At 42.4% G+C, this 23,943-nt stretch overlaps 1 protein-coding gene across 1 annotated transcript in view; it reads left to right on the top strand.

Annotated features, from left to right (window-relative positions):
* The window catches only part of LOC103355608 (matrix-remodeling-associated protein 5), a 31,393-nt gene extending 7,914 nt beyond the window's left edge, over window positions 1-23,479 (top strand). Inside the window, exons 2-17 of the mRNA XM_008279466.1 lie at window positions 2,918-3,043; window positions 3,521-3,657; window positions 9,418-9,547; window positions 10,561-10,799; window positions 11,150-11,301; window positions 12,364-15,342; window positions 15,477-15,739; window positions 16,281-16,566; window positions 16,663-16,863; window positions 17,105-17,623; window positions 17,715-17,886; window positions 18,109-18,378; window positions 18,522-18,648; window positions 19,191-19,271; window positions 19,653-20,799; window positions 22,098-23,479. Coding sequence (XP_008277688.1) covers window positions 2,918-3,043; window positions 3,521-3,657; window positions 9,418-9,547; window positions 10,561-10,799; window positions 11,150-11,301; window positions 12,364-15,342; window positions 15,477-15,739; window positions 16,281-16,566; window positions 16,663-16,863; window positions 17,105-17,623; window positions 17,715-17,886; window positions 18,109-18,378; window positions 18,522-18,648; window positions 19,191-19,271; window positions 19,653-20,799; window positions 22,098-22,651 — 7,383 coding nt within the window. The 3' untranslated portion in view covers window positions 22,652-23,479. The remainder of the gene's footprint in view (window positions 1-2,917; window positions 3,044-3,520; window positions 3,658-9,417; window positions 9,548-10,560; window positions 10,800-11,149; window positions 11,302-12,363; window positions 15,343-15,476; window positions 15,740-16,280; window positions 16,567-16,662; window positions 16,864-17,104; window positions 17,624-17,714; window positions 17,887-18,108; window positions 18,379-18,521; window positions 18,649-19,190; window positions 19,272-19,652; window positions 20,800-22,097) is intronic.
* Window positions 23,480-23,943: the final 464 nt, after the last annotated feature.

Here is a 23,943-nt window from a genome sequence, read left to right as displayed (position 1 = left end):
TTCTAAGTTTCATCATAAACTCCTTGAAACAGTGCAGGAACTAGAGGGAAACCTAAGTGTGAAACCTGCATTCCTGCATGTTGAACCCGTGGGATCACATGTGCAACCTGTGGCATTAAAGTTAAAGTTACAGGTGAGAGCCAGAGTCCAGTGAAGCTTACATTCAACCCTCCCTGCTTTCACACGAAGCATCTCCCTCTGTCCTCGGCTCAGTGGTTTAGCAGTCTGATCAGAAGGTCAGGGTTCAAGTAGTATCTGCTCCAGGAGCAGCAAGATGACTGCAAAGGGTTGTACGTATGTAAGAGTTGATTGTTTTCAGGTAATTCTCTGGCTTTAAGGTTTTTGCACATGTTAAATTCATGTGATTTTTCTGCAAAAGGAAATTCATCCCAGTGGTTGAAGTGCTGTTTTGCAAAGCCATTATGTTCTCAGCTCCCCCGAAACATTTTTCTCACTTATTATAATGTGAACAGAATCTTTCAGTCGTCAATTAATTAGATCTGAGCTGCTGCCGCTGGAACTATGGGTGAGTCGACACTGACCTCCATGTAGGTTAATGTGTTTGTCAGATCAGGAAGTCCAAACTGTGTGTGTGTGTGTGTGTGCTTCACTGAATGTGGTTGCATGTAATTGGTATGTGACGCCCTTAAAAGGAGCATGTTAACATTTAAACCGTCGTAATTGCCGCCGAACCACCTGGCACCGCAGCAAACCACAACTGATGAGCTGCCAGCGTTCAGTAGTTATTTTCCACTCCAGCGTCTATTGTGTCGTGTTGTGGTGAATTCGATCTCGCTCTATTTGAAAGTGAGACATTAATCCGTGCTGCAGACAGGTGATGCGTCCATTGCGTGGCTACAAACATACATAGTTTTGAACACGATTCTGACGGATAAAAGAGGATTTGGTTCCCCAAAGAAAGGTGCACTGAAGACAGGCAGGGCTTAAACAAATGTTCTGACGTGTTTTATCAACCTTCAGGGCGAATAGTTTGGCGTTAACAGGGCTGCCGGTAACTTACTCACTCGTAGAGAATTTACTCACAGCTCTGTCTTTATTTCTCAGTCCTGCAAACGCCCAGCAAAGACTATCTTTTTTTTCTTTCTCTGCCAATCTACTGTAACATCTGTGGCTGTACCAGCTCGGGCTTGTTTAAAACGGTTTCTAATGAGACGCATTTTGCAAGATATTATGATCATTTTTTTTCTCTTTCATCATGTCCAGTCAAAGCTTAAAATGAAATCTAAAATGAGAAACAGTTTGGTTCGGTTCCAAAAGCTTCTCAGGTATGAAAAGGCTGCATATGTGTTGGTGCAATAAAATAAAACACAAGGTGATATGGAATAGGTCAAGATGTTGGCCCATATGGATATAATTATTAGAAAAGTAATTTCAATTCTCTACAGTTCTCTTTAGCTCCTCTGAGTTTCTAAATATATTTTTCGTTCATTTATGGCCTGAAACTTTGCTTTTTTGGTTTAATATCACCAGTGCTTTTACATGTGCTCTACTAACCAGGTCTGAAATCCTCTCCAGGTTTTGATCATATTCAGGATATAGTGTTTAAATGTAATGTGAAAAACCTGGTTATTCATGTCCTTGTGTATGTGATCATTGTATATCCAAGTTTCTGATCATCTGTGTGCAGTTTTGTCTTAACCTCAGTGTTTCTAACCAACAGAGAATGAACAGAAACCTGGATTTCTATTTCAGTAAACCAGGTCTGTCAAAACCAGGATAAGATATTTACATGTGCAACAAAGAACCAGGATAAAATCTGATCACAACACCAGCGCACATCTAAACTCTTTTAGTTGGTGGCATTGGAATTTCCAGCAACAGCATGTTTGCACTTGACTATTGAGAATATAGTGGAGCAGTTTGCAGCTTTTTCTCAGGAGATGCAGGAGACAAAAAAAGGGTGAAAAGGCACAAACATAACTCCAAATGCCACATCTGGAGTGTTATAATTGGTCTACATGAGCTGAACTTGTAATAAAGTGTTTGTATAAAGTGATGACGTGTCAGTTCCTGTATTTATTGATTGTTTCTGTTGCCCTGAAGAGGCCCAAATATCCGTTCAGGTCTACTGTAATGATTTCTGTGCGATCCCGTCTTCTTAAAATTTCATTCCTACACACCTAAACTGCATTTTCAGCTATGTCTTGACTGAAACATATTTTCTCCCAGATTACGTTTGTGATGTATCACCAATACTTTACTATAATTTCCATATCTTGACCATTTACTGTATTGCTTTCATGAGAAGAAGAAGCTTCAAACATGGCATGAAAGGATCAGAAACCAAACTAGGAACAGCAGTTTTAGGTGTCCGAACCAAAACACTGAGTGAAAATGAAATTTAAATCCAATGGTGCCACGTTGGACATAAACCTCGGTATCCTTTTCCTTATCATAAGTCCTAACTTGTGACTCCACCACCTCTCCAACCTCCTAATGGGGACTTTTTTTGAAAGTGGAAACATTTCCTGCTATGTCAGACTGTTGTCTTACTGGAAGAAACATGTTTTTTTCTAAAATTATTGAGAATTAAGATTAGTTTTTAGGGGTTGCCTGTGTCTAATGAAGGACTTGTGTTGTGTCGATAAATGCACCGAGGACATAATGTGGTCTTCAAGGTAGTTATTTAGCAATGCAGAAACCTAATTATCATTCTTCTTAACGCTCCCTTCATCTTGTTCAAACAGGAGCTTATTCCAGGACACCGTTTGCAGGAGTCATGGCGGTGTGCTCAGGTCTCTAGTGGATGATTTCCTTTATCACCGTCAAGTATTTTACACGAGGACCGATAGCAAACTATACCAAATGCAACTTTACTATTTATTAGGTAAAGTTGCAAAACTCTGCAGTAGATCTTTCTGTTGGCTCGTCTAAATCAGTCCATCCTCTCCTGCAGGTGTGTTCATGGCGTGAGCGGTCAGTCGGCCGTCCGGTCATGGCGCTGTGGTGGTTGGCCAGGATCACCTGCAGGCCGGCTGCAGCCTGGTTTCCGCTGCTCTTCTCATCACTGCTCTGGCAAACGGTAAGCCTGTGCTGCAGAAGCGCTCGACTTTTTATAGAAGCCGGTGGTCGGTTGCTTAAATCATCAGAGCTGTGGGTGCTGATTGATTGGAAAACCATTTAATTTTCAGTCAAAAGCTAAAGTTTATGTGAATATATACCTGGTTTTTGTAGACAGGATGCACATTGAAGAAACTCCCATGTGCATAAATCTTGTCTGTGAAAGCTTGATGGCATCAGGCACAGTTTTAATACACCTGGTCTATTGAATATAAGCCCTAAGTCTATTTATTCCTCTTAGCGTTGATTTATTTCCAGACTGTCAGTTCCTACACAGGTCTGAACTCATCTGTTTGCTTTCCTCATCTCATCTCTGTATTTCTGAATCTTCCCATGCCCTCTGCTTCCTCATACTTCCTCGCTTCTCCTTCTTTTGTTCTTGACCTCCTCCTTTGATTTACTTCCACCTTTTCCTCCTCCATCATCTCGTCTCCTGCAGATCGCCCCAGTCGACGGCGTCCCGTCCTGCCCACGGAGCTGCAGCTGTCCGGCCGTTAAAGAGGTCCACTGTACGTTCAGACACCTCAGCTCCATACCGAAAACCTTTCCTAAAGACACAGAGAGGCTCAACCTGGGGTGAGTCTCCACCGCTGTGCACAGAAGCACCGAGACGCTGAAATCAATGCCGTCTGAGGGGAAGAAAACCAAACAGTGTGGAGGAAGTGGTGTGGAATGTGGTGGAGGTGATTTGTCAGAGAAATGTTTTCTTTAGCTAACAGATGAACAAGGCTGCCTGTTGGCAACTGTTTTTAAAGATCATCTTTTATGCAGGGAATTTACTCTGCCGCCTCAGGAGGCTGGTTCATGAAGAGACGCTCGCCATCCCTTCATCTTACCATAGAAACAAAAGAAACCATTGTACACTAAAGATACAAGTCTCATCACTGAAATAATCTGCAAGCGGCCTGCGGTGCATTAAATTTGATAACTTCTTTTTTAAACCCACGAGATAAGGGCTTAGCACCAGCATGTGGTACCAAAATAAATCTCCTAATCGCCTCCATGTGGGTCTTTGCATTGTGGACGGAGCTTTCACTGCCCTCCAACGCAGCAGAGAAAGACTACCAGCCACTGTTTTGTATGTAACAAATAGCTTTGTCTGCTAATCGACTCCAAACGGTGCATATTCACACAGCGAGCTGCTTGGCAAGCAGCAGCCAGAGCGGCACTGTTTCTGTTCACAGGAGAGTTTTTCATTTGCATATGTGGGAGAGACTCTGACTGCATTTCAGGTGTGATGTATTTGTAGTCAGATTAGCTCACCAGCTATTCACCGCTGGATATAATGTATGGTGGGATAAAGCATTTCAGGAGGTATCTGGTCTCACAAGCTGCTTCGCCGTGCCAAGCTGTAGCTCACGGGAGACAAACCGGCTCCATATGTGCTGGTTTGGTTACAGTTGTCACTGCAGGTAAACCGAAACACAATGCATATGCTGCTGCGTACAGCCAGTATTACACTGCAGGGAATATACGGGAAGGGTTTGGCCTCAGAGAAATGATATATTAATATAAGAGTAATTCAATTACGCCACTCTCTTCAGGCCAGATTGGACTGAAAGCAACAGACACCAACATGTAACTACAGAGCATTCTAGCTGTTGTATTGGCTTCTGTCAATAAACATGTTTCAAGGTGGAAAACACACAAACAGGCACATATAAATACAATATCTCACTGTAGAAGGATAACAAAAAGTCTGAAAAATGGACACTGTTTGATTCTCACGCTGCAGCAACAAACAGCGAGAGACTGATTTGTGATAAGCACTAGTTGTTTATCTCTTTGTATTGTTCAGTCAGCAGCAGCCGGTCAAGAATCGGGTTTCTCCACATGTTGAACGAGTGTTAATGTTGTAAGAACAATAATCTGTGTATGAAGAAAATGGCAGAATCTACTAGCACAACGCTGCAATACAGGAACAATGCTGTTCCTTCATTTTCTTTATCTCAAACTACTGAGAGTGCTTTGACTGGAACAATATTATATTATGTATGTAGCTGTCAGGTGTATGTTCAAAACCCCTTTACAGGTTTTCTTTTTTAACCACCTGAGCCTGAGGCTATTTTTTAAACTCACTCTCTGGTCTCTGTGTATCAGTGTTGCATATTAAGAAGTTATTTCCATGAAAACAAAAAACTTTCCTGAGCAAAAATGTAAGAATATGAATAGAAAAAGGCCCACAAGCTTACTAGACTGATTCCTTTGGTTTGTTAGATATAAAACCCTGAATGTTTGAATCTGTATTTTTGAGAGCTGCAGTTTTAAGGCTCCGCCATGGTCGTGACTGCTCTTTACACTCATGATATATCTTCCAGCATATAAAACACACCATATGGACATCAACATTAACAATGCAAGAAACTTGATTTTAACCAGACAGGTCTTGACAACATCCACCTGAAAAAACATCCTCAGATTCAGTAACAGCTGCAAAACTGTGAGGCCAAAAGCAGCTACCTTGGGCTCTATGAATAAAAGAAACTTGAGTGGATTTTGAAATACAGTGAGTCTTCTTGTCGCCATTAGCGGGCCAGAGTGAGATCTGACAAACACTTTTACTAACACCTACTCAAATCTGTCAACTTTGGTCTGAATATCAGATCTGTAATGAATCAGCGTCACTGATGTTGTTCTTAGAAACTTAAATGCAACTTTCCCAAATTTGATGCAACAGAAACAAAACACAACAAGACCACATCCACCATTTTCAGCATCATCATTTAAGGGAGTCTCTTCAATTAGCAAGTCACACCACTTTTTAAAAAGTTTTTGCAACAGTTAAGGCTTAGCACTGATGCTAAGAGCTTGCCTAACTGGAATCATTGGGTTTCTCTCTACAATACAGTATTCTAATATCTAGATCTTGCGATACGATTGGCGCTGTAGATAAGACTGAATTAAAGTGATCCTGCTACAGGAACCTTCAGCTTCAGGATCAAAATGAGACCAATGAAAAGACTAGAAAGCTAGTTGAAGATAGCGTTTGAACAAGCTTGTGGTGGTAACGTTAGCTTAGCTCGGTAAGCTTATCTAAATAATGAGAAGAATCCTTTTGGTGACGGCGTCTGCCCAAAATAAAGCGCCCATTGTTTCGAAAGTTGGAAAAAAATGTTTTGTTTCCGTCGTCGCTCCGCTGTCAGTTCATCTCTTACTCCATTGGCTTCCACTGCAGAGATCTGTTTGATGTTGCAGCATGGTACACATTTTTTTATTATTTCCTATTGATTCCTTATGGCTGTGCCTTTGTGTGCGGCCGAGGCAGTGTCTGTCCTAATGGGAACAAAGCATATTTCTCAAGGACCCTTCACCAGAGAATACATTTTGGAACTGGACCAAGCCTTGAGGGAGCAAACAGCCTTTAACTTTCCAAACATGAGACCACCCTGAAAAGTGGGGTGCAGACCAGAGGGATTTCGTCTAATGCAAAGCTTTTGGTCACACCAGACGCGCTTGGGTGCTTTATTTACACTCTGGGGCCTGTTTTCCTTTAGTTTAGGTTCAGAGAAATGCTCTAATAAATGCAGGTTTCCATCGTCTCTCACAGGACGTGTTCAGTGAGCGGGGTGGAGGATGTACAGGAAACAAGCATAGCACACATGGATTTATGCTTGTGAGGAGATAGATGTTGACATCCAATAGTAAGGAGTTCATCATGCTGAGAGAGCCTGGCAGAGTGACAGCGGGGCTTATTGGATTCAGCTCCTAATGACGAATTATAGAAAACAGCACATGCAAGTATGCAACGATTAAAACTGAAATCAAATGACTTCTAATCAGAAGGGATGGCACGTTGTTAGAACTGTCACACTCGGAATGCGTGTTATATTCATTTGCAAGGTCTAGTTCACTTGTAATTGGGCATTGCAGAACCTGGCAATTTACATGCAAAATTGCAAAAACAGAAATTGGACTGAGAACAGTAAAATGAAGTTGTAAACTCAGAGCCTTGGTTTGCTTCCAGCTGAGTTCCTGACAAATCATTTAAATGCAATTTGAAACCACTTCTGCAACACTGTCATCCACATTTGATTTGATGGTGGTTTTATTAGTAAGAAAGGCAACCCAACAAGAATGCCCACTTTGTGACGCAATCGATCAGATGAGCAGAGCTAAGAAAGTAGCTGATCTTGGTTTTTATTTATTTTATATTTACCAGCACTGACACCTCCATGTCTTTAGAGGGTAGCGGTTCAAACCCTCAGACAAAGTTCTTGGACAGTGAGAGTGGGGTGTAGGATGGATTCAAACAGACACCTACGATGGCCCACTTTCAAGTGTGGCTGTTCGGTATAGTTTGTACTTAATCCAACAAGTGCTTCATGAAAAGGATATATGGTTCCATATTGTACTTGTGCTGGTTTGGCTCTTGAAAGAATGCCGGCAGTAAAGTCCTGAAATTGAAGACTCTAAGAAACACTTTTCAAGAATTCTTAGTATTCCGTTTGCTCAGCTCAGCCAGAGGGCAAAGCTCTCGATTTACAAGTCGATCTACGTTCCAGCCCCTCACTGAAAGAATGAAATGAAAGTCGCCAGAATTAGTTTCCTCTGTAGGATGGCTGGACTCGGCTTGGAGATAGGGTAAGCAGTTCTGACAGGGTAAAGTCGCTGCTCCTTCACATCGAAAACAGCCAGCTGAGGGGGTTCGGGAACCTGATTAGGATGCCTACAAGGTGCCTTCCGCTGGAGGTTTTCCAGACACGTCCAGCTGTCCAGGGGCGGTGGTGCCTCATTTGTTTCTGACAGCAAATCTTTTTAGACTGCACTGCTTCTCACCTCAGAGATTTTTAACTCGCTGCCGGAGTATTGAACATGTTGGCTCTATTTTTTAAGAGGCTTATGCAGTGCATGGTATCAATAAAACATCCATCCATTATCTATACACCGCTTAATCCTCACTGGGGTCCTGGGGCATTGGAGTCTATCCCAGCTGACTCAGGGTGAAGGCAGGGGACACCCTGGACAGGTCGCCAGTCTATCACAGGGCTACACTTAGAGACAGACAACCAAGCACACTCACATTCACACCTACGGACAATTTAGAATCACCAATTAACCTCAACATGTTTTTGGAGAGTGTGGGAGGAAGCAGGAGAACCCGGAGAGAACCCACACTGCACGGGGAGAACATGCAAACTCCATGCAGAAAGATCCCGGGTGACCTCACTAGGACACGAACCGAGGATCTTGTAGGTGCGAAGCGAAAACAAGTTCTGGTTTTTTTACTGATGCAAACCAAAGCTGTGTGACAGTAGTAAAACCAGTTACAAAGAAGAACAATCAAAGGGTATCTATAGTATAATTGTTGAGCTTTTAACTAGCTTCAGTGTGCACTAATATTTCCTCTGTGAATGGCTGGAGCTCCAGGATACAGGAGGAATGCAACAGCTTTTGTTATGGTATACGAGCAAAAGCAGGAACGCTGCCAGGGCTTGACGTTTAGATCCCAATGGGAAAACTTACGCTAAATAAGTGTGCATTCATGGTAGTGAAAGGCTCTCTGGATGAAAGTGACCACTAGATGATATATAGAGAGTTGGCTGTTTTATTGATGGTATTGGAAAAATGCAAACTCTCATATCTCACATATGTGTTCAGTTGTGTGTTTTACAGCGTATGGACTCACTGCAGAATAGATAGGCAACACTGCACTTATTCCTGGTGTTGAACATCTGACACACTGAAATCTGTCATTACGCTCAGCTCCTGCCAACAGACTGTGTGATTTGCTGCAGACGGTATTTTTTGTGAATAATCTTTGGCATCCACTCTTCTATACTGTAATTGTAGTTTGACTCTTGGACGGATTTCGACTATAATGACCTGAAGATGCTGAGAAGAGTTCTTTGTGTTTTGGTTGCTGGTATAATTATGCTCTGCAGCCATATTCACACAGAAGATTGATGCTTTAAAGTTGTACTTTGGTGATATTGAGAAGGTGGTAAAATAAACACAAGAAACTTTTTTGAATCAAACTTTGTGCAGGGTCAGTTCCTGCTGTACATCAGTGCACTCTTAGATGGTTATAAAGACTAATTACCACGTTAATCCCTGACTCTCTGTTTCCTCTACTTTCCACAGAGCAGAGCTTTAAGGAGCAGAAATCATTGTGGGTCAAAGGTTGCCTGAGGCCTTTCCGTCACCCCTCTTTTCTTTCTTTCCATCTGTCATTCCTTCAGGCGTTTTCCTTTCATTTGAAAGGTCACATTGGCCAAGCTCACTTCAAGCACCGACTTCTAACTAATTTTAGCTCCCTATCTTTCTGACCCACTCTAATGACCTTCTGTTCCTCTTTCATCACATTAACCAGTTCTGTTTATTTTCTCTCTCCAACAGTTATAACAGCCTGACGGAGGTGGAGGGGTCAGAATTCAGGTCGTTACGGCAACTGGAAATGCTCATGTTGCATGGCAACGACATTAGCACGGTCCAACCTGGATCGTTTTACAGCCTGAGATCACTACAGGTAGAGTCCATACATGTCATGACTATAGCACTAATGCTTAATTACTCTAAATGTGTCGGCAAAATCAAACAGATTTGTAGTTTTTCTTTACTATGTTGTGAAAAAATGGAGCCGTTTTATGTGTAACTTCTGGTTTTAGCTTTCCTCTAATTAAGAACTTGCTGTTTGTTGAACTTTGCACATTACTGAACGGTGGACTTCCACTGAAATTAATCTGAGAGACCTGAAACTGACCTCAGATTTAAATGAGTCCTCTAAATACTGGACCTAATTCTGCAATATTCTCAGGTTTCCCTTACATTTAGTAAGGGAGACCTTAGTTTGAAGAGATCCGAGCTAAAGGAAAGCAAAGAGAAAGTGATTAAATACTTGTGGTAACCGATGTTGCACATTTATATTTGTTCGCGTCATTTGCTTTATTCAGATCTGCCTCAGAATCACTGCTGGAGCACTTTGAACAAACTTGATTAGGCCATAAGAGGAAATGAAATTGCATTGCCAAGTTTACTGCTGCATTCCATATTGTAGGTCGGGTGATGCTTCCTCATCCAAGTGTGACATTTATTTTCTTCTGGAGACTCAGATCACAAAGGAAATGACAAGAGTGACAGCATTTCTAAAAGTACTGAACCATAATGCGTACAGTGTGTTTGTACAAACAGCCAAATCCCGTCTCCCGCTACACAAACCACATTTAAGCCGGTAATTAGCTGCACTTTGATTTCTTAACTAAAAAAGTCCTGTTGGTTCCAGATGGCTCCAATCAGAAACTAAATTAGCACTTTAAACAGACTAAAGCTCCATGCTAATATATCTGAATTAAAACGAGACTGTGTGTTATGTTACATAGTCAAGTGGGCAGAGGCAAACCTGCAGTTATCTAATTATACTTAAGCCCAATTTTAAGCAAGTTGTATATGTAGTTGAGACTTTTTTTTCCTCCTAATTGAATCATTGTTTGATATTGTTCTGCAAATGTGAGCTTAACTTATTCTTTCAATTCTTTTTGACAGATTCTGAAGCTGAGTTACAACAAGTTAACATCAGTGAGTCCTGGCGTCTTTGAGGGGCTCGTTGGTTTGGTCCGTCTCCATCTGGACCACAACCTCATAGACTTTATAGAGCCGTACTCCTTTTCCGGCCTGACCTCCCTAAAACTCCTGCAGCTGGAGGGGAACCTTCTCAAAGAGATCCACCCTCATACCTTCATCACAGTGTCGGTGCTTGGAAGCTTTTGGACCTCTGGGCTCAAGTAAGAAAACAGAAAACTGTGAATATTGATCCCATGACTGAAGCTAAGTTTAGGTCCCCAAATATGTACTTTTGAAGGATCTATTTGAATGTGTTTAATCTGAAATAAGTATATCTCAACAAGAATATCAAGAGGAGAGTTGAAACATTGGTTGTTGCTTAGAGAAATGTGGTCAGTATAGAGTTAATGGAGTTTGTGTACCTTTGAGAAGAGCTCATACTCACACACCCAACTTTAGTCATTATACCCAGAATGCTAACCTATAATTGTTAATTTGCACTCAACACTATATCCCATCTCTGTCGCCCTGGAGACCCCTTAAAGCCTTAAATATCATGTTTTTGTCTCAGACACCTGCATTTATCAGACAATCTGCTGGAGCAGCTCCCTGCTGCAGCACTGAAGACAGCTCCCAGGCTCGAGCTCCTCTCTCTGCATGGAAACCCCTGGACATGTGACTGTCAGCTCCACTGGTTGGTGGAGTGGAGCTCCACACATGACGGTAAGGACGCCTGAATGAACACTCATAATAAAACTTTAAGAGAGCTGGCAGCATTTCCTGATACCAAAAAGTTGCATGGAAAGCAGGCAACAAATGCGATAAATGCCTGTGTAAATGTGGATATTAGTTAAAGTAATAAGAAAGAAAGAACTTAAAAGACCAGTGCCTCCAAACACAAATTATTATTAGCATTAATTATAATATAGTTTGTCTCCTCCAAGTGAATAGTCAAGTATTCATTGTACTTTTAGGTCAACTCCTGAGGAAAACATCTGAGTCTGTAGCTGGTAAATGGTCCATTATGTCCACTAAGTAGACAAGTAGCCTACAGTAGGTTTGTCAGAAGATTGCTGATAGCAGCTGCTTGCTGGAGCCCCAACAAAGAGGTGTGAGCTAAAACAACACAGATTTAGATTTTAAAGATAAGATAAGCTTTATTGGTTCTTCAACGGGGAAATCCAAAACCATGAAACAATGAGCAAAAGACCTCCTCCAATGAAAATCAATTCCGTGAACGCGTCCATATGGTGTTTTTTATATGCCAGAAGACACAGCGTAGTGAGATAAGCACCATCACATTTTCACCTTGAAACCACAGTTTAGACATATAATTAGACTTCTGGGGTTTCATACATAACAAGCATAATGACTAAATGGTTTACTTTTTATTACCCTCCTTTGTCATCTATAATCAGCCCCATATGCAAACTGTTTTATCTCAGCAGCACAGTTGATAATACATCACTATGTTTATAGCCTGCTTCATCAGAGAAAAAGGGTCTGTGACTGCCTGAACTGTACTGGTTGTATGAATATTTACTGAACCTAAACCTCAAAATGTTGTCTGCAGCCCCTATCATGTTTATTATTTTTTTTGCTTTTCACTTTTCTTACTCTCATGTTTTACATTTTCCTCACTTGCCCTCACATTGCCCCCTCTGTCTTGCTGTTTCATGTCTTTCATTATACCTTGCAAATGTCTGCTATTATTTTCCATTGCCCCTTCTTTTAATTCCCTTTAATTGACTTCCATCTCTTCTTCTCTCCTCCACTTTCTTCCAGGAGTAATAAAGTGTAAGAAGGAACGTGGCTCCAGTGAGACTTGCCCCGAGTGCTCCTCTCCTCAACATTTAAATGGTTCCCAAGTGCTCAGTTTGACCAGAGACAAACTTATCTGCGAACGACCAGCTCTTCGCTCGCCCCTCAAACAGTGGGACAATCCAGTGTGGGCTGAATCGGAAGCAGAGCCTGACCTCCCGTACACCCGGGACTTTCAAAAACCTTTAGGCCACCTGACTGTCGTTCTCTCGGACAGCCACGGAAATAATGCTCACGTTGCATGTGATGTGCGCCATCCTGAAGACAGCTCGCCGATGACGTGGACAGTAAATCCACGTTCTCCTGGGGAGTTATCCGTCAATGTATCACTGGTAACCAACCTTGAGTGCGAGATTGATCGGGAGAAGTTGCAAAATCTGTGGCAGTTGGTCGCGTATTACTATGCGAGCCCTGCAATTTTAGAGAGAGGTCAACAGAGAGGAAATGACACCAGAGTAACCTATCAGTATGTCCAAGCTGTAAATGAAAACTCCCCATATTTCACAGAATTAAAAGGGTATTTGGTAGCACAACCTTCATGGCTGCTTCAACCCAGAGTCACTTTAAGGCTCAACAGGCAGCAGACAACAACGAAGAAACTGGTGATGGATTTCACGACTGTGATCACAAAGGAAATCAACAGCCACAGGGGGCAGGAGGATGACAACGACTTCGCTTCATCCTGGGCACTAATTCGCAGAGGGCAACCGGGGCGAATTCAGAGTGCTCTGGAGGGTTCAAAGGTTCATTTGGAGTGTAGAGTTATAACTTCTGATGCAGGGCTAAAAGTGGAGTGGATCCTTCCTGATCTGTCCATTGTAGAGGAAGCGACCAGTAAAATAGAAATTTCTGAAACAGGGCAGCTTGTGATTTTAAATGCCACATTGTCTGACTCAGGACTCTACCACTGTATCGTCAAAACTAAAGCTGGTGTGGACTTGATGCCTTTGAGACTCACCGTCAAAGAACGCTCACTCAGTCCCACAGCTTTCAACGGTCAGAAAATTACTGTTAAAAAGGGCGGCTCTTTCTCTCTTCCTTGTGAGGTGAGCTCAGTTCAGCCCAGTCAAACTATGTGGTACCTACCCAAAAACCAGGTTCTTCTCCCCACACAACAGACGAGACGAGCAGAAGTAATGGAAAATGGGACTTTGGTGGTAAAGAAGCTGACACTAGACGATGTAGGGGAATACAGCTGCTTGACCTCCAACTTGTACGGCGTTGACATGCTGTCTCACATGGTGGAAGTTACAGGAGAAAAGCCTTCTGATAGAGCCAATGCAGAGACTGACAGACAGCAGCCAGCCTTACCAGTTGGTGTGGAGGAAGGAGAAGGTTCAGGGGGAGATTATCAGGAAATTATACGTCCTTTTGCTACGCAGCTTCCTGAGAAGATAAGAACACAGCAAAGGAATCCGAATGGGTTTTCAAAAAGGATACGAATCAAAGACTCAAAAAGAAAACCCAATAAATCCGTCAAGGAATTAGATCCCAATCGTTGGGCAGAGATTTTGGCTAAAGCTAATGCAAAACCAAGTGTTGCTCTGCCCACAGAACAGTCGCTCGAAGAGCCCAGCACCGTCACTGTCCAAACAAGTACATCCAAACCAACAACTACAATTGCCACTACAATTGCTACTACTGCTAACAACTTACATCTAAATCCCAGAATTACACCACCATCCCTGGAGCATGACAGCGGGATCATAGAAAAAGCTGAAACTATCACAGAGTCTCCTCAGACAGTTGAACAGTCAGAAAATAAGGATACGGGAGAAGGAAGAAGAAACTTTGTACCTGGTCACCCAAACAGGAGAAGGCCACCCTATAGACGTAGAAAACCCCCAATGAGACGAATCCATCCACATCTAAACCCCTTCTCCCGTCAATCAAACAAGCCCCAAACAACTGTTCCCCCAACAACAACAACCACACCACCACCAACAACAACAACCACACCACCAACAACAACCACAACTACAACTACCACTACTACTACTACAACTACTACTACTACTACACCTGTACCAACTACAGCGGAGAATCCTGAAACCTTATCTGCTGAGTATCAGACAGAGGAAGATGAAGGCGATTACTATGAAGAATATAATGACAAGAATGGTGAGAGTTTGGATGAGAATGAAGATCTAACCAGCGAAACCCTACATAACACTCATGATCGTGACAGTAGCACTAACCAATTTCCATCCGTTAAAGATCACACAGTAGATATCTCTGCAGGTAGACATAATTTACCAAATCCAAACACGATTGTCACCCCAAAACTAGAAAATCCAACTTCACAGACTCTTGAAGAAAAGAATAAAGACACCGTAAACCCACAGAAACCTGAGACGAAGAGGGTAGATGTGAAAAAAACTGAAGGAAAGGCCAGCAATGAGAGAGAGGATATAACAGCAACAGAAGACAGTAAAAGAGACAATGGTAAATCAGAAACTGAGTCTGTTACACAGCGTTACAGTACACGAGATAGCGTCCGGTTAACAACACAGAATAGGCCAAGACCTAACACTAGACCGTCATCAGAAAACAATACACCGACACGTACAATGACTTCATCGTCCAAGGTCTTCACATCAGATTCAACAAGCGGCAGAACAAAAGAGGAAGTCCCACATAGAGAAGACAGGGTGTTAAACAAGCCAACTGCAAAGCCTGACACCCACAGTTTCCCCATAATGGAGCCTCTTCACCCCTGGCTCCATCAGACCAACCAGGGAGGAGGACAAACTACTACTTCCAAGATAACAAACACAAACCAAGACAGAAACACAGGACGACAGGTTGAGGTGAACCCAGGCAGACAGAGTCCTCCCAGAGTCCCTCCAACCTCCCGCTGGTCTTCACACTATAATCCTCATCATTACTATCCCAGCTACCCGTCATGGCCAGGTCAGAAGACATTTCCTCATCCAAGGCAAGGTAAATAAAGCTGCTGAGTCATGATTTCCTTGCTATTTTATTGATTTGACTTGCCAGTACTGAGTTGATGCCATATTCAGACATGTCACTATGCATGGATATATGCTTCATTTACGGACTTGCGATCCCTTTAGGTCCTGGATCTCGTCCTGCAGCAACCCATCGACCCTGGCCTCTTCCTCACCCATGGGCTCACGGCTCATTTGTCACCAACCGACCAGAGATCACAGCTGAAACAGTCAAACCAACACCAACTGTTTCTAGAGCAGGAAACTCAAGATTTACCCCGTCCAACAGCCATCCGTCACATCATCATCATCAAAATCATCATGTGGATGGCCGGACGCAAACTAGGGATCAACTCTTTCTGATAAGGCTGAGGAACAGATACAGACAGGTATAATGTGGATTTCAGGGTGTGCATGAATCATTACATCACCTCTACTATCTAACTGTGTACCATGCTTTGTACAGTGCTTTTCAAAAAGATCCAAAATGTATAGCTTTTGTTTTGTTGTCTATTACAAATGTTGGATTTAAATCCTATGGTTTAATATGATGTTCCTAAATTATTCAGATTAACAATAACTGAGTGTAATATGAAAAGCGTTCTTCTGTGATGAACCTACAGATCTGTATCACTCAACCCCATAGCACGTAGATCTTTTGAATTTTACATTTAGCATATAGTTCATTCTTTCGATTGTATTTCACCTAATTTCCACAGGCAAGCAGGAAAGAAAAGATTTCCAAAAAACAGACTGTACACTACATGCCCAACAACAACAGTCAAACACAGACAAAGTTAGTACATATTAAAGTAAATAGCAAGTACAGATTAACAGCTGCAGCTCGTACTCTGTATGACAAGGATTTTTTGTCTTCTCCTTCTGAGTGTTGTTCATTCGTCCATATATGTTTAATTTGGCTTTTTCCAGGCGCAGCTCGATCGCATCGCTCAACTCGGGAGGATGGTGACACCCAAACCTCGCACAAGCTACTATAACCCTCCACCACCCATCACACCTAAACCCAACCCTCCGTCCATACATAGACCTTACACCTCCAAACCACCAGCACCCACTGCTTCTTACACTTACACCTTACGACCCCCAAACCCAGCTAAGCCTTCATCATCATCATTTTCTAGTTTCTTCCCGACCCTTCTTCCTCACCGTCCCACCACCCCTGGGGTTCAGTATGGAGGTCGGTGGCCTGTTGGAGGTATGCTATAATGATATGGGCTTTGCATGCTGGAATATTAAAAAAAAGTAGTTCATGAATGAATCATTGGATTGTTTGCTGTGCCCAATTTTGCAGCAGGACGGATCAGCTCCCGGCGTCCTACAGCTGCACCTCCATTCCCATGGCTGTTGGGAGCAGGAGGTGGTGGTGCAAAACCCCGAATCACCACAGTTGCCACAGCGAGTGTGTCAGTGCTGGCAGAGAGTGATGTGTTCCTGCCCTGCAAAGCATTAGGGAATCCTGAGTCCAACATCGCATGGACCAAAGTCTCCACAGGTAAGAGACAGAGATGAAAAGAAAAAGAAGGAGAGAGAGACTGGTGTGCACAAGATATATGTTGGTAATTACAGTGTTGAAAAATGAAGTAATCCCTGATGATGTCTGTACATGCATTCCCCTCATTCATGTTATTAGCCCTGGAACAGAATAGGTCTGCCATTATGTGTTTCTTTTTAATTACTATTGAGCTATTCAAATAAATCTCTCCTTATTGATATCCTCTCTGCTCTCTCCTCAGGTGCCACCATCCCAGCTAACACGAAGCATGGTCCCCGCTTTGAAGTCTTCAAAAATGGGACTTTTGTTATCAAAAACATCCAGCTTCAGGATCGCGGACAATACCTCTGCACGGCCCAGAACAGGTTCGGATCAGATCGAATGGTCATCACCTTAGCTGTCCAGACCGAGGCACCGAAGATCCAACCACCCAAGTCCACAGAGTTAGCAGTGTACCTCGGGAAAAGTGTAACTCTTGACTGTCTTGCCTCTGGAAAACCACCAGCTCAGATTTCATGGATTCTTCCAGACAGGATGTTTGTTCGTGAAGCCGGCACTGTTTATTCTCTCCTCTCTCCAATGTCTCTGCTCCAAAATGGAACCCTGCAAATTCATTCTGCCAATTTTTCCAGCAAAGGGGACTATAAATGTATTGCGAGCAATGCAGCAGGTGCAGATACAATCACTTATCATCTCCACGTGGCAGCTCTGCCTCCAAGCATAGGCGAAGGAGCAGCGGATACTGTGATCATTCAACCAGGTATGACACACAAATACAAACTCATTCAAACAAACACACTTTACGATATTACAAAAATCCCTCTGAAGTAATAAAATCCCATCTAACCCAGGCAGGAGTGTGTACGTTCACTGCTCTGTGAAGGGTGAACCAGTGCCTGCTTTAAAGTGGATGGTCCCAGCAGGCGTACATGTGAAACCATCACAATTTCTGGGACGCAGGCTCTTTGTTTTCCCCAACGGGACACTGTTTGTGAAGAACGTTCTGCCCTCGGATGGTGGCAGGTATGCAATGGGCATTTCTTATAGTCTTAAGGTGATGTCTTAAGGACGTGCAGTTGTTAGCAGCCTGTAAAGTAAAGCTGATCTTTTAGATTTTAGTGCCTATTAACCCACATTGCCATATGGACATGATAAACATTTCTGCTCCAAACAATGCAGATTTATATTTCAACTAAAAGAAGTCAAGCTGTTTAAAAGCCACCAAGCTCCCATCAATCTTTACAGGTATGAGTGTTTGGCCACAAACGCAGTGGGAATTGCCAAAAGAACAATCCAGCTGGAGGTGAGAGCAGAGCCATCCTTCTTCTCCCATCAGCCTCCTCCACCTCCTCTTCCCATCCCTCCAACCCACCGCCACGCTACTCCATCACGTCAGCACACTGTCTCAGCTATGTACGGTTCTGCTGTCTACCTTCACTGCCCAGAGTCTACCGGATCCAAAAGAGGAACTACCTGGCAACTACCCTCCAAAACCGTCCTGGAGCATCGATACAGGTGACTGAAACATCCCCTTCTGTGACTCCATGAAACTCTCCAATACTAACAAAATCATAAATACATTAAAAATCTTAAGGTGCAGTTAAACTTGACTTACTGCTTTAATATCAACCTCATGCCTCTCCTCCATCTGTCTCCAGCCCGGAGAGACCAATTAAAGTTTTCCGTAATGGGACTCTGAGGATTCTTCAGCTAACAGAGCTGGATGGTGGAAATTATCTCTGTGTCTTTCAGCGACCCAATGGAGAGGACATGGAGCTCTTCCAGGTATGAACAGATAACAGATAATGACTTAAGGCAGGTTCATTTTGCTGCCAACTATTTTCAGGTAGCCCGAGCTGAATTTCTATCTGAGAGCAGTTCATTGGGATTTGCTGTCTTGTTATTGACTTTTAACAAATGAATTATAATATTTCTGCCCCTTCTTTCAAGAATCAAAGATTAGGTCAGTCACACACAGAAGAATGTGATTTTAATTTTGTTGTATATATGCTGGTGATACAGAGTCACTGAGCAAAATAAGAAAAACAATTTCAACCTATATGTCATACTTTCAAAAAATTTAGATAATGCCTGTCAGGCTTGATATTAACAAAGTGTCAATGTTCATTTTGGGCAAGTGGCAGAATTTTATTTTCAAGCTATTATTGGTTGATTCCGATAATGATGCTGATATCATTGTGCATCCTTAATTAAAAGTCTGCAGCTAATTTGACGCCACACACCAAACCTACCTAATCTAAAGATTTGAAGAGACATGCAAAACCTAGAATTTTTACGACACGTTGTTTTTGTATTTGCTTTAACAGGTGGAGGTGTTGATGACTCCTCCCAGAATCGAACATGTGAGAACTGCACAAACCAGGGTCACCTTTGGAGAAAATTTCCAGGTATGTTCCTGCATTTGGTACTTGTTCAAAGTTGGTTTGTGGCAGAACAAACCAGACTAAACATAACTGGTAAAACCGTACTAATTTTCCAAGTCCCCCATGTTTACTGGTGTATTTTGTTGCCTAATTAAGTCAGTGCTTTTAGGAAGAAAAAAAACAAAAAAACAAGATCAGTTGTTTCTTTTGACAAGTTATGACTCTTGAGTCATTTCTCAGGGTGGATTAAGAAGTCAAGCAAAACTTCAGACTGTTGTTGGCTTCCCGTTTCTTTTAACCATGACCATGAGTGTTCCTAACCTAGTGGTAAACTAAAACATTGATCGTCACTTGAAAATAACACCTGGATTCATTAATGCACCTGTCTCTCTTCCACTCACTCAGGTGGACTGTGTTGCAACCGGCCTTCCTGATCCAGAAGTTTCCTGGAGTCTCCCAGATGGAACTTTAATCAACAACGCCCTTCAATCAGATGACAGCGGCCTTCGCAACCGCCGCTATGTCATCTTTGGCAATGGAACTTTACTGCTCCAGCAGATGGGCAAAAAGGATGAGGGTGACTACACTTGTTACGCCAAGAACAAACTGGGCAAAGATGAAAGAAAAGTGAGCGTCATAGTGGGACCAAACGCTCCAAAAATTAGATTAAAAACACAGTCGCTGGTGACTGTAAAACTGGGAGAATCAGCTAAACTGAGCTGTCAGGCAACAGGTGAACCTGCACCAAGGATCATGTGGATCTCACCAAGAAAAGATGTGATAGCAGTGTCATCGGACAAATTCCAGATTATGGATGGAGGAATGTTAGTTGTGAAGAAAGTGACCTTGGCTGATGAAGGGAAATATGCCTGCGTGGCACGAAATTCTGCTGGTGATGATATCAAAAACATGAAAGTTGAAGCTGAACCCCAGGAACCCTTCATTAATGGTATGAAAGGGAAGAGCACTACAAAGGCTTTGGGTGTTTCCTACCAAACAGCACTTCTGGATTGCAGAGTGGAAGGCAAACCCGAACCAAGAGTCTGGTGGGTTACCCCTTATGGCCACTCGCTGACAACACCCTACCTCGGAGGTCGCTTCCAAGTCCACCGGAATGGGAGCTTGGAGCTGAGGGGGGTGAGGAAAACAGATGAAGGGAGGTACACGTGTCTTGCTAAGAACCATCTGGGTGAAGCCTCTCTTTTGGTTGAATTAGAGGTGGCATCACTAGCCGAGAAACCCAGCTTTGCCGTTCCCAACATTGAAATCTTACCAATAAAGCAAGACGGTGGGGAACTGACCCTTGAGTGCCTTGCTCGGGGTAAACCAAACCCAGAGTTTTCATGGGTGCTGCCCAATGGGACGATGTTAGCGCCTGGTGTTAGACTCCAACGCTTTATTCATCATCGAAGTAATGGAACTCTACAGATCTCACAACCAGTTGCAACTGATAAGGGAGTGTATCGGTGCCTTGCCAAAAATGTGGCAGGACAAGCGGAGAAACGTTATGCCCTGGAGGCAGGCAGAAAGCCAATGATCAGAGGCTCTACAGGTATGTTTTTGTCTTTTATAATAATGAAGCAGAAATCTTCTTGGTCTATACTGTGGCTGAATAAGTGGATTAGTTGTTTTTTGCATTTACCCCTGGTTTGGTTTGGTTTCATTTCACAGTGAAACAAAAACAAAAAAAAGTAAGAAAACCGAGCTGGCATGAGCATTCCCACAACATTGGCTGACATTAACTAGATCCTCTAATAATGTTTTAATCTAATGTTTAAAGAATGTTTTAAGGATATTTAACACTTACAATAATGTTCCTATGAGGTTAAAAGTTAACTAAGACGGAACAATCAGTAGATGTTTGGAGGATACTGAATATTCGCAACATTGAAAAAAAAAAACGTTTTCCAGACATTCTCAAGGGCTTAGATGACTTTTTATAAAACGTTCCTGTAACGTGATTTATTAATAAGGGTGGAACATTTTGCCTGCAATATTCTGACAATGTTTGGAGGAATACATGTCTTCTATAAAAAAGATCCTGCCATGTTCCACAATGTTGCATGATATGAAAGGAAGGATGTTTTCAATGCAACATTCATAGAGTGTAAAGAAAAATATTTAACCTGCAATTCTTCAATAAAACATTCCCACAATGTTTCATTAAAACAAATCAACATTTCAAAAATGTATCAGAAACATTTGAGCATATTGATCCAACAATGTTATTACCACACACTTTAGGACGTCTTTGGAAAATGTTATCCTGCCTTTAAGAAGAGCATTCTGGAAACTAAAAACAACTTACTGCTAAGAACATTGTAGGACCTTGGAAGAACCTTCTCAGAATGTATCAAAAGTGAAGTTATGTCAGAATGACTTTTTGGTTAGATATATCAGGGGTGAAAGCAAAATGGTCTAAACTGGTCTAAACATAAGGGAAGTAGCATACTTTGTTGTCTTGGATAGCTGCTAGCTACTGGTTTGCTAATCCACATTCCAGTATGCAAAAAGCACCAGCTACAGGAGCTGTTTAGTTTGATGAGACCCATATCAAATTATGTCCCCACATCAATTGAACCACTCCAGAATTTGTTTGTAGCTGGACTTAGACCGCTTTCTTTAATGGGTCTCAGTATAGTAGTTTTGGTCCGTATCCGGGTATGATGTCTGTGTTCACAGGTGTTCTGCCCAAATGAATTACAAAAAACAGAGTCAGACCCAAATGGATAAAACTAAAAGCATATGATGAATCAATGCATAATCTGTATATACTGATGCACTTGTTCTGTTTGTTAAATCTGTCATGTTGATATAAAATCAACTTACTATTATAATTTACTTTTCCAGGTGGGATGAAGATCACTTACGGCCTCAATCTCAACTTGCCCTGCACTGTGGACGGCTGGCCACAGGCATCAATCACATGGACTCTACCCAATGGAGTTGTTTTGGACAAACCTCAAACCGTTGGTCGTCTATCTTTCCTCACCAATGGGACCCTCCAGCTCAGGCAGGTCGCCACATTTGACAAAGGAACATACGTCTGTAAAGCCTCCAACTCGTTTGGTTTGTCGACACTATCCTACCCAGTCGCAGTGATGGTGTTCCCTCCGCGAATCACCAGCACGCTGGCATCCATCACCAGAGTCGACCGGGGATCCCCGGTGACGTTAAAGTGCGACGCAACTGGCATTCCTAAGCCAGACATTTCATGGACGTTACCCGGACGAACCACACTGGTGCCCCATAGCCGGTACACAGTGCAGGGGGGCATTCATATGACGGAGGAGGGCAGTCTGATCATACAGAATCCTGTGCTCATGAACTCTGGTATTTACAAATGCAACGCCAAAAACGCCCTCGGAACAGATTTCAAATCAACATATCTACAAGTTGTTTGAGTGACAGACACAAATAATCTGGAGAAACTCACAGCAGACCTAAAACTGAACGAGGATTTGTTTTTCATCAGGATTTGAACATACTGTGTGACGATGAGGCAGATTTAAAGTTGCTCTCTCTGCCTGATACCATGCATTGCAGTTTCAAATGAGGCCATCTCAGTGAACATCCATCATTTGCAATTTGTAACAGCAGGTTTGTGTTTTTTATTGCAAATGCAGCAGAACTCTACCCTCTGACAAGTGCCTTTTTACCTGTTAAGAGCTTTGCCTTCTTGGCCTGACCCCATAGATATCATCTGACACTGATCTGTCAATGGCATTGTTTGAAAAAGTCTACTTCCCAGTACAATTTTACTCCAACAGGAGGAGTCAGGATGTCAGCGTACCCCTGATCTCATATTCTTGTTCCCCTTCTGGCAGAATTGTTGCCAACTGCATAAATATTTAGTTGGTCTTTGGACGCCAGAAAAAAAATTCTGCAGCAAAACATCACAACTTCTCACTTCATCATTGGACACTAGTGAGGAGTGGACCAGAGGATCTGTCATAAACTATTCTACTCGTGTGCTTAAGTGCCATATTTTATGAACTTTCCTTGTTTCTATGTTTGTATAATGATACAAATACCCCCTATAGCTGCTGCACGTTGTGCACCAGCGAATGAATTACTGTATGTATCAGTATCATTTATTCATGCTCATAACGGTGGGAAGGAATAGCTCACGGCAGGCAGGTTGTGAGCTATTAACAGTGCACATAAAAGTATGTGAGTATATAATTTATAAGTGAATAATAAAATATAAAGTTATGTTTTTTTATCAGTCAGCTGTCTCGTTTTTTTTTTTTCAGATGAGTAGTCAGATATCGTGCTGTGGATGGGTAAAAGCTAACACAGCACTCAGTAAAAGATTTAATAACAGCCTGGCAGAGCCGACAAAACAATAAATACAGTCAAAAACCTGCAGAAGCACGTCCACACAGAAAAAGCAACATCAAATTTGAAGTCCACATGCATGATGAATTCAAAAAAGTCTCAAGCAGAATCAGGACTGCATTTTTAGGACCCTTATTTTTCACGACAGCGCCACCTACTGAGTCGAATGACTAAGAGAGGAACAGGCAGCCTGAAGAGGAAAGGACTGCATTTTTGGCCAAGATGGGTGACAATTATGGTGTGCATATTGAATATTTTGTTCATTTAAAATTAAAATAAATCTGATGTCTTTAGCAGGACAGCAGTTTTTGATGGGTTGCCAAAGAGGGGTCACGTCTTACCAACCTTCCAAGTA

The sequence above is a fragment of the Stegastes partitus genome, unplaced genomic scaffold (assembly GCF_000690725.1).
Source record: "Stegastes partitus isolate 25-593 unplaced genomic scaffold, Stegastes_partitus-1.0.2 Scaffold160, whole genome shotgun sequence".
In the NCBI taxonomy this organism is placed as follows: domain Eukaryota; kingdom Metazoa; phylum Chordata; class Actinopteri; family Pomacentridae; genus Stegastes; species Stegastes partitus.
This window is presented reverse-complemented; position numbering and strand designations above follow the sequence as displayed.